Genomic DNA, 11,942 nt, shown 5'->3' with positions numbered 1-11,942 from the left:
GTGTGTGTGTGTGTGTGTGTGTGTGTGTGTGTGTGTGTGTGTGTGTGGTGCAGGGAAAGGATCCACTAAAAGTAAAGAAGCACAGTATATTAGTATAGGCCTGCAATCCCAGCCTTCAGGAGACTGAGGCAGGAGAGTTTTACAGCCAGCCTTGGCTATTCACAGCTAAACCCTGCTCAAAATAAAATGACAAAATAATAAATAACTAAAGGCTAGAAAAGACTCCATTCAGATACTTACCAGGAGCAATTGTCTCCAACGTATCAGAGCTGACTTTTCGGGTACTTGTGCAGTGATAGAGGGTAGAACCAGAAAAAATCAAGTAAAAAATAGCATCATCTTCAACTTTGTCCTCTTCAGCAAGCAGTACTGTAACAACACAATCGCCCTAGAAGAGAGTCCCCAAGTCTGCATTAGTAGGGTTTCTGTTGGGAGCCTGCTAACTTCTACATCTCAAGAATTACTACCAAGTCAATCCATTTCCCAACAAAGATGAGGGCATATAGTAGATCTGCCTTGAAACAGTAACCGCATTCAAATTCCACCCATGAATTGACATGCCTGTTCTCCTCCTTCCATTAAGCCTTTATAATCAGGTAAGGATCATGCCAAACACCTCTGCAATTACTTATGATGGAAAGCATCTTTGTCTACTAGTTTCAAACACTCTTCTATCAGTTTTCATAAGCTGACTTTAAAAGAATAAGCTGAAGCTCACAGTTTAATACTCTATGAATTACCACTCTTCCCAATTATAAACACTTGTTATAACCACAAGCTAATGACAACAGGAAAAAAACTTTTAACATATCAAAGTCTAGGGAACAGAGATTTATTTACTATTTTGCAAATCTTAATAATGCAGTATAGAAACAATAATTTAGTAAAAGCCTGGTCATTTTAACATAAAAATTGGGGAACGCTCTCACTTATCTTCCTCTTTTCTATTTTATCAACAATAAGGTATATAAGGGAACCATGCCACCCTGTGGCCACATTATTAAACCTAGAGTCAGTGAAGCAGAAGGCAGCATTTTGCTATACATTGGACACCCAAAATTATACCATCAAACCTAAGATTAATTTTAATAAATGTTAACAGCACAATGATTTTATAGACTGAGTTCAAAGTATTTCCCAGAGCATAAATATCCCTTTATTTTATTCCCACTGCTCAAATCCACCAAACGCAACACGTAAGTCAGAATGAACCTCCAAATAAGCCATAACTTATTTGGCTATAACTGGAGCACTCTAAAGCACCCAAACACCCAAACGAGGGATATCACAGCCAGGAAAAGAATTATCATAGCTTTGGTCACTACTCCAAACTCTATTTTGGTCTGTTGCACACGTCTTTCTCTCGAAAATGATTTTAAAAAGCTTAAGCCTGTGAAATGCTATTCTTTAGCATGATGCAACCAGTTTAACTGTCTGAGGCTCAATGAGAACAGTCCAGTCTCTCTACGTACTGAAGCCCTCATACTCTACAAATAAAAACACAGAAGTTTCATCCTTTTCTTCATGTGTTGGAAACCAAGACCCATGGCCCAAACCCTGACTCTTGCAGGTTTTGTTAATTTCTGTGTCACAAGTAAACCTACACTGAAGCCCAGCTGTGCCCATTCATTCTTACATGTACATACTATGGTCAGTTTTACTTACCACCTACACCTTTACAAGAGAGAAACTCTACTTGGATTTCTAATGGAAGTTTGTTCACTTAGATTTCTAAACTGGAATTCTACGAATGAATCCTTTTCAGAACCAAGGATTTCTCTCTACCTGAGGGGTGTTGTTGCTGAGTTACTGTATTTGGGCCTTCCTTTCGATGGGGGCAAGAGATGGTTGACATAAGCAACTGAAATCCTTTTAAAAAGCTTTTAATACCAACCTCTTTTCTGACTCCCAAGACAAAATAACAAAGTTCTGAATGGCTTTCATACCGTTATTTTTTTTTTTTAAGCTAAGCCACATAACCTTATACCCAAGAGAAGGGAAAAAAGCTTTATTCAATTCAATGCAACTCAAAAGCTAAATTCCAAAGGCACTTGGAACTAAAAGTAGCTGGTTCCCTCTAATAGTCAGAGAGCTAACAAGCTCCACATTTCACAGATGTAAATGACTCCTATTTTATGGTGGCTCACCAGGTCCCTAGTGAGATGACTTTGAAAGATTAAGCAAGAAGGGTTGAAAGAGGAGGAGAGCTGCTAATTTCCACAAAAATATATATATATAATATATATATTTATATATAATATATAAATCACCTAAATATATAAATCACCTAAATAAAATATATATGTTTATTTAGGTGATTTATATATTGATTTATATATATTTATATATTATTTATATATTATTGATTTATATATTTTATATATTATATATTTATATATTACTTAAGTGATATATATATTTATTTAGGTGATTGGTTACTTGATATCTACTCTCTGCAAGAGAAGCCCTGATTGATTACTCTGTTCTTCAAAATTAGACCCAAACCACAAAAGACATTGATTAAAAAGTCTGGCTGCACAATTAATAAGTCTGTCACACTACTAACTACAAGATGAGCTTAATAAGAAAAATAATGTTCAACCTACTCTCAACTATTATTTCAGGCTGACCCAATGACAGGAAAGGATTGCATCTATGTCATCGGTCTCCAGCAACATAAGCCTAAAAAACAAAGTGCTGTCCTTAAAAAGACAAAAATTTCCCCTTCTCATTAATGAGAAGTATATCCCTGAACTTCTTCATTTTTAGGGACATTACTGGTTTCGTTGATAGATGACACAGTAGCGAATGAAAAAGCATTATAAGCATAGGTGATACCCCAAATAAAAATGTATAGTGATTTAAAAAATGTTAACCAGAGAAATTGCTTAATTGTCCATTAAAATGGGTTTTTAATAAAAGGATTACATAAATAAAGGAGAATTCTAAATGGTGAGAAGTGTCAGTTGCCCACATTCTGAACATCTATTGTATTAGTAGCACTGCAAAGATTACCTTATAATTGATATAAAAATTATTTTAATCCTGACTCCTCATCAGAACTCTTAAGAATATGTGTTCCTTTCATAGACCAAAGATTTCTTCTCTATAAGATCTTGCCAGAAGATACTAGTCACTGGGATACACAGGTGTATTGTATTCCTTCAATACACAGGAATAAAATGAGAGAAGAAGGTAATAGAATGGAAAAGAGCTAGGTATTTTCAGGAATAAGAAGTTATTTAATTATACCATAGAAGTGGATGGAAGAAACAGAATGTGGGAAACAGGGTAAATACAGACACAGGAAAATAAAATAGAATTTTTAGAAGAAAGAAGAGAGGAAAAATCACTGATGTCTTAGATAATGTTGGCCACACAATATTATAAGGTAGGTCTGGTCAGTAATAGCTTGGGCCAACTTGTATGAACTAATGAAAACCAGCTGTTAAATTTCTGAGAATTCTACAAGCCAACTGCTAAGCACAGCCAGCATTAGAAATTAAATTTACAAATAACTAAAATAGATGTAAAGCAAATATAATACCCCAAAGCCCTGTATTAATAAGTCTGTATCTCAATATACTGTCCTGAGATTTACATTAATAGAATCTATATAATAGTGTGCTGATAACATATTTTATCCAGGATTTATTGCTTGCCAATTCTGCCCTCAGTAAAGGGGTTGGATAGCTTGAAATCAATCCTTAGGGGAGAAATTATGGTACTAGAATTGACAAATGCTACAAATCAGGGCTGTCTTGATCTCATTTTCTGTTGCTGTGATAAAATATTCTGATAAAAGCAGCCTAAGAGAGGAAGGGTTTATTTAGCTCACATCCCATCATGGCAGAGAAGTCACACAGGCAGGAGCTTAAAGCAGCAGGTTCAAACAGACAGCAAATGAATGTCTATATGCCACTGCTCAGCTCACTTTCCCCTCTTAAGGCAGGGAATGGTGCTGCCCAAAGTGGGCTGGTCTTCCCACCATAATTAATGTAATCAAAATAATCCCCACAGGTAAGACTAGAGGCTCACCTCACAAGTGATTCTGAACTCTATCAAGACAACTAAAAATAACCATCATGAGAGCTTCTCCCTACCCCTTCAGAAGCAACAAATTGCTTCCAACTGGTCAACAAAAGACAGGAAAGTGAAAAATTTTCATACCAGGCCCAATTAAGATACAGTGCTTTTATCTGTTTTAACTTGGCAGTATGTTACTGAAATAATCTGGGAATTCTACAAGCCAACTGCTAAGATTTTCCTCATTTCATGAGATTACTGCAAGAATGAAATGGGAAGGAGGGGGGGAGGGAGGAGCAATGCATTGGCCACGGTTATTTCCAGCAGCACCAGCATTATGTGGAGCTTACCTAGCCAAGAAATCTGAAAGACTCCAAAAACAAAAATCTTTTGGCCCAGCTGACAAACCTTTTGGTCTGTCACTGTGATGGTGTGAATGTGATATCCCCCACAGACTCAGATAGTGAACACATGGGTCCAGTAGGTGGTGGTGTTTGAGGAGGCTTACGAAGTGTGGCCTTGATGTAAGTAATATGCCACTCAAAAAGTTCTGGAGGGTAGTGGTGGCACACACCTTTTTTACTCCCAGCATTTGGGAGGCAGAAGCACATGTCTGTGAGTTTGACGACAGCCTGTTCTACAGAGCGAGTTCTAGGGCAGCCAAGGCTTCATAGAGAAACCTTGTCTCAAAAACAAACAAACAAAAACCCCAAACCAACCAACCAAAAAAAAAAAAAAAAAAAAAAAAAAAAACAAGACAAAAAGCTTTTGATGTGAGAGCATTTCAGGTTCCACACTTTTATATTTGGTATGTTTAATCAATCAAATCTCTTCTCTCCAAATATTCTAAATTCTACATGGGCACATATGCCTAGGTAAATGTGTTTGTACGTGGAGGTTCATATAGAGACCACTATCTCTCAGTAAACCCAGAGCTCATCCATTTGGCTAGTCTAGCTAGCCATCATGCAGCAGGAAGCCTCTGTTCCTGGCTCTAAATGCCAGGATTACAAGCAGGCTGGCATAACCAAACCAATTTTTATATGGGTTCTGGGGGTCTAAATCCCAGCCCTCACACTCAGATGGCACACCTTATCCATCAAAGCAGGCTCCTAGCCTTGTTGTGGCGGGTTTTTTTAATTTTTTGTTGTTGTTGTTGTTCATCCCTCATCTCCCCAGTCTTTGCAAATTTTTTAAGAAAAGAAGTACATCTAAAAAACCTACTACTATTATTCTGCTAACGGAATACAGCAATAAATGACTCCTAATAACAGACTGCTGTACCCACAGATCAGTGCTTTGTACAACCCACAGCTTCTTTTTTGCAGTAGATGGGAATTAACACAGAGATCAGAGAGTAACACTCAGTATTCAATGGGTTGTCTTCTTCACACCTCTCCCCTCAAGGTTCAAAGACCTATGTGGAAAAGGAGGCAGAAAGAGTCTAAGAGCTAGAGGTGATGATGACTCCAGAGAAAGAGCATCTTCCAGACACAGCAGGACTGATGCACGTGTGAGTTCATGGAGACTGTGGCAGCACACATGAGGACTGTGCAAGTTCAAGCTGGAAAGGATGTCAGTACTGAGATGGCGAGATGGCTCAGTGGTTAGGGCACTGGCTGATCTTCCAGAGGTCAGGAGTTCAATTCCCAGCACTCCCATGGTGGCTCATAACTGCTTGTAACACCAGTTCCAGGTGATCGTACTCCCCCTTCTGGCCCCTTCTGGCCTCTGTGGGTACTGCATGCATATAGTGCACATATGTATGTGAAGACAAACAGCCATATATTGAAAAAGAAACAAGCAAGCAAAAAAGATGTCACTACTGAAAGGGAAAAGTGTACAAGTGGACATGGGGTCCCACCCCTAATCAAGAAGCTGTCTGTTATTGATATCCACTGGCAAGGAGAAAAATCAGGTTCTTCCAATGCAGTCTCATTGGATCTATCAACCACACTTCTGGGTAGCCTCCAGGCCTAGGAGTGGTTGATTAACAGACAATGAACTCAATGGTACTTTTGTGGACTTTTGTTTTGTTTTGGCATTTTTTTTGTCTTATTGAATTTTTTTGCTTGTTTGTTTTTATTTTCATTTTTATGGAGGTTTTCATTTCTGGGATTTTTTTTGTTTTCTTGGTTTTGGTGGTGGTTGAAAGAGAGAACATAAAGTTGAGCGGGTAAGGGTGGGTGGGTACGATCTGGGAGGAATGGAAAAACACTGCCAAATACATTGTATGAAGGAAAATTGTTTATTTGTTTGTTTACTTATTTATTTAGGGACAGGGTTTCTCTGTGTAGCCCTAGCTGTTCTAGAACTCACTCTGTAGATCAGACTGGCCTTGAACTCAAAGGTCCACCTGCCTCTGCTAGGATTAGAGGCTTGTGCCACCACTTCCCATGAAGATGATGATGATGATGATGATGATGATGATGATGATGATGATAATAATAATAATAGAAAAGGAAGTTGGGTGGGAGTGAATCTGGGAGGAGTTGGGGAAGAGAGTAAGTATGATCAAAATGTGTTGTATGAAATGCTCAAAGAACTAATAAAAGTAGTTTTAAATGACTTCCTGCTATATACAATGTGTGATCCTGGACTATATGATCCTTTGTAATTACTATATATTATTAGGTCAGCAGGCATAACTTGAGTAAGGATTTACACGTTTAATCTATACCAGTGCTCAAAGTCCTGGGTTTTTCTAATTATGCTGTAACTGTACGACAATATTCTTGTTTCTTATTCTTAGCAAATACACTATGAAATACTTAAAGATAAAAGAGCATAAGGACTACAACATATCTTTAAATGTTTCACAAAAAATATACTGAGAGAAGCTAGAGATGGCTCAGTAGTGAAAAACATTAGTGCTCTTGCATGACGACCTGAGTTCCATTCCCAGCACTCATGTCAGGCAGCTCACAGCTATCCTTAACTCCGGCTCCAGGGATAATCTTATATGTCTGGCCTCTGCAGGTACCTGCACTCATAGGAAGGTGCAACAAGCACAAAGACACATATACACATAATTTACAAACACTATCTTTTTAAAAAGTATATGGTGAGGTCGGAGAGATGGCTCAGAGGTTAAGAGCACTGGATGCTCTTCCAAAAGTCCTGAGCTCAATTTCCAGCAACCACACGGTGGCTCACAACCATCTATAATGAGAGCTGGTGCCCTCTTCTGGCGTGCAGGCAACACTGTATACATAATAAATTGAATCTTTTTTTAAAAAGTATATGGTGATAGCATGATTATAGCAACATAGCATGATAACAAGAATGAACTGGAATTTAAGGTATGAGGTTTTTTTTTTTTAAATCAATTTCCCAAAATGATTTAAACCCACTATAGTACAGGGAAAGTAAAACCAAGGAAGTTGATAATATTAAGTAAATTTAAGCACTGCGCCAAAGTTTTGTCTTTCTATAAGACGGAAGAGAAGGGCAGAGATCCACCTTGTTTATACAACTTGTGTACACAACTACATTTGTTCCTCTGCTTTGGACACATTGTTATCATTTTGCAAAATCATTTCCTAACACAAGCAAAGATTGATGACCTCAAACAACTTCCCCATAGGCAACAATGCAAAGCCTTTTTCCTTATAAACTCAAGGCAACCGGGTGTTCAATGTCACTGAAAGCTTTCACAGCAGAGGAACGCCCTGTAACACTAAGCAAAGCCAGAGCAGACTGTAGTCATTAGTAATACCCCTCTCCAGTTCGAGAAACAAAGGCTCTTCACAATGGTTGGTGCCAGCCCTGGGTCAGGGTCTGTTAGATGAGCTAGAACACTCGCTTTTAGTAGAAAATAGGGAGAGGGAAGGGGAGAAGTCAGAAAGTTAGAAAAGCAGGTCTTAAGTACACAAAGACCACAGTGGCTCCTTCTAGACAAATCTGGAACTATTTACAAAACAAATAAGTTATAAACCATTTTTAAAAATAAGTAGCACCCTACGCAAAGGACAGACGTATACAGAGTGCAGATGAGTACAGTTGTATACAGAGCTCCATCACTAAACAGTTAACCCTATAAGGTCCACATAAAACTGGGCCCTGAACGCAGAGCATGTGGCTTGCCTGTACTTTCACACAACTGCCCCTTACTTAGGAATACAGGTAAATGAATAATATAGCACAGCATTTTCAGCACTTTATTTCAGCAATTTGTTTCCTGAACAGTTCATATTATTTGAGTGTGTAGAAGGCAGGATGAGCCCTTAACTCCAAATCTGCCATTGCTGGCTTCCAGGACAGCTGGACTCACGTGCACAAACCCACAAACAAGAACACATCATTAAAAATATTTTTAAAAACTCTGCTCCCTAAACATTTCCATCAGTGTCTCCTGCTTTATTTCAAGTCTCTGCTGCTGGTGTAAGTTCTTAGTCTAGGTCTACCCAGTAAGTTAAATGGCAAAGTTTATTTAGTGGTCTGATACAAGTGTGCTTATTACTTTCCCCTCCATTCTGCTCTCATTACTTTATCTTGATGATTTTCTACGGCATTTATTTATTTACTGTGTTACAAAGGGGTAGGGAGCATATACTCACTATGATGGATGTGGAGAGATACTTTCCTTCTGTCCATCATGTGGGGTTGTGGGATCAAACTTAGGTCCAGCAGGCTTGGTGTTAGATAGGCCATTTTGGCAACCCTACACTACTACAATCTTTATTCATTCTTCCTGAACAGCACTTAATACTGAAAATTATACATCTACAGTGATATATATTATATAATACATACACATGGATTACATACAATACACATTATACATACAACACACAGACACACACCCACACACCTCTGCTACTAACCAACACAAAAATCATAAAGTTAAATAGTACCTGGCTCCTGCACTCCAGGAACAGTGACAAACAGCAAGACTTGCATCTTGGTAAGTAACATACATACATGTTCTTCTACATGAAGAGATTAATGCTCATATGCCATGTTGAGGACTGTGAGCAGAAGAGTAGAAATTCCAATGCCCCATGATGCCCCAGATTCAATGCAGATCATTTTTGGCCAACATACTAGCCCAAAAGATATCATCACAACACAGCTGAGTACAGAAAGCACTGGCTTAACTTTTGCGCTCAACAGTTCTTTAATGTGGCTGGCCTATACCCAGTAAGTCCTCAATGTTCGTTGAACTGAACCCAAAATGTCATAGTTTAAGAAAGAAACTTAAAATGCTACACATAGTTAAGTACACGAAGTCCATCCTTTCTTCTCACAACAGACATTAAAGAGCATGTGGGTGAGGCACTGTGAATGAAACTGAGGCTATAAAGACAAAATAATTTTTGCTCCTTTTGAGCTCATAGTCTCTTTAGGGAGAAGATCCATAAAGTTGTACATAGCTCCAGCTGAATAAGGAACACTGAAGGAAAAGTAAGATTAGGAACAACAGGAATCAAAGAGAATCTTGACATGACTGAGCAAAGCAGAGTAGAAAGGCTTCCCATAGAGCCATCTGAAACAGGTCATTAAGGAGCCCAAAGAACATAAATTCTGTTGCTTGATTTCAAGTTCTTTTTGAAACAATGAATTGACAAAGATGGTAAGGGAAACATGAAAGAAATTAGAAACTAAATCCCACTGTAGAGAAAACAACTATAAAATCAGAGTTGTAAACACTAGCTACGACAGAACTTTTCTAATGTTATGTAACAATAGCAAACACCAAATAAATATAAACTTTTCTTACATTTCAATCTTCAAAAGCCATTCCTTACATTGAAATTTATCCCAAAACATAATACCACAAAATTTAACTATGGGAATTTAACATATGTAGGAGTGAATACATGTGTCCAAACACAAAGTCTTCCACATGATAATGCTAATTCTTAAGTGCAAGAAGCTCCTTGGGAGCAAGAATATTTGCCACCACACAGAATGCTGAAGTATGAAATGCTGACTCTAGAGTAAGATGAATAGCAAATACTTGAAACTGACTTGTCAACAAAAATCAACTCATTCATTTATTAACTGCCAATTAGGAATGTTACATTGGGAATTGTTCAGAACTAGGGGAGAAGGAGCTTAAGAGGTCAGATGCAATCAGATCATTAAAAAGTAACCTTGGAGGGAAAATTCCCTTGGGAAGGGGGGAGATTAATAAAAGGAAGAGGCTTAAGTGTACATGAAGTGGGGATGAGAAACATCTTCACACTAAAAGTGGTGACAGGAAGTTTTGCTGAAAAGTCACATTTAAGCTGAAACCTGACAAAATCAAGTCTCTGAAGAGAACATGGCAAGTGGAAGGCAAGTACATAGTCTGCATTATGAAAAAAACAGGCAGTGATTTACAGGGTGTAAGACTGTAAATTCCTTGTCTAAAAACCTTTTTAGGGAAGTATAAGGTGGTCAATGCTGCAGCACATGAATCTACTGTCCCGGCCAAACTCTTGCGTTTACTTAGATGAAACCATGCTATGTGTTCCTTAGAAGAAACAGACAGAAAAGTCTGCATGTATTTACTGAAGTTCACACTACCTTCCCCCTGGCCAAAGACTACCAGAAACACATGAAGAATTAATTCCTGACTGAGTGGGAGAGACTCAGGCGAACAGAAAAGCTACCAAAACAGAAGCTATAACCTAGCAAAACAGAAAAGGGAAATAAATAAACCAGCTACAGAATAGAAAGGTTTATTAAGGAAAGCAAAACAACATGGACCTTTAAAAGAAAGGGGAACACAAGCAGGAACTCAGCAGACAAAAGATAAATTCATTCAGAGAATGTAAAAGGATGTATACAAAGGCACAAAAAATAAAATGGCTCAGTCATGGAGCAATGTGCCATGGCTTAGGCATCAGGAATGTAATTAAGCAGGACCAGAGCTCCCAGTCTGATGTACACTAGACAAAGGAAGCCATGGAAAGGCTCCATCACCTGGCCAGTGCACTTCTACCCATGGCTGGTAAATATGCTCACAAATGCTCACTGTGAACATTAGTGATCCTTATACTTCAAGTGTGTCTGTGAATGAGTAAGAGCTATCTCACTCTACCTCTTATCTGTCTTGCCCTGCTTTACCTTCTCCTATAACACCTATATATGACTCATACATTTAACACATATACAGTATGGTATACTGATGTACAGAATTTTAAGACAGCATATTTATCTGAGTTAAGGGCATACTTGTTTTGTTCAATGCTAAAGTATCAGTGCCTAAAGATGTGTCAGGTTGTTGTATGTGCTCAATAATGTTGGCTGGACACATGAATTCTTAACTCCACTCTGCAAACAATCTCTCTCCCCAGTGCATCTCATGTGAGATAACTGTGAGAGAAATCAAACGATCTAAAATGTAATGCTCTGAGGAGGAAAGGCTTTTAGCCCATGTCCATAAATAGCAGTTTAAAAAAAAACCCCAAGACTCAGAAACACTCCTGATAAGAAAATATAATAGGATCACCCCTGTCTTTGTAACCCACTCTCTTAGAGAAAAAAATGCTCAGACACATTCCAGGAGCTTTGGGTAAAGCCCACTCCCAACTAACAAGCAAAGACCTCAGCTTTCCTTAAAAGCACCTCAAAAAGCATAAACAGAAATCAACTGAGGAATGTACTGATTTTACTACCAACTAGGTCACTTCAGATACAGGCTTAGTAGAAACTTGTATACAATTTTCTTTGATGTTTCTCTTTTGTCAGATAATGACAACAGGCAATTAAATCCATGTAACAATCTTCTTCTTTTAACATGTTCCTGTATATTCCACTTAAAAGTATCCCTCTCCTCAATGGAAACAGAACCCAGCACTACCATTAACAAAGTTACTACTGTTTTCCAGCTTCATAATTCTGTAACACCAAGACAGAAGATTTGCAGGTTTCACTTCTTTGGTCTATCAGACAAAACCAGCAGATGGCGCCCAATAAACCTATTT

General features: G+C 38.2%; 1 protein-coding gene across 7 annotated transcripts in view; it reads right to left on the bottom strand.

The window, feature by feature from the left end:
* The window catches only part of Akap13 (A-kinase anchoring protein 13), a 279,187-nt gene that overhangs the window by 191,265 nt on the left and 75,980 nt on the right, over nt 1-11,942 (bottom strand). For all 7 annotated transcript variants that reach the window (XM_055623428.1, XM_055623430.1, XM_055623429.1 and 4 more), the window contains exon 3: nt 241-388. In XM_055623428.1, coding sequence (XP_055479403.1) covers nt 241-388 — 148 coding nt within the window. The remainder of the gene's footprint in view (nt 1-240; nt 389-11,942) is intronic.

This window comes from Psammomys obesus, unplaced genomic scaffold (genome assembly GCF_907164565.1).
Source record: "Psammomys obesus unplaced genomic scaffold, mPsaObe1.curated_primary_1811, whole genome shotgun sequence".
Taxonomy (NCBI): Eukaryota; Metazoa; Chordata; class Mammalia; order Rodentia; family Muridae; genus Psammomys; species Psammomys obesus.
The sequence above is the reverse complement of the archived record's forward strand: the minus strand, read 5'-3'. Positions and strand labels throughout refer to the sequence as shown.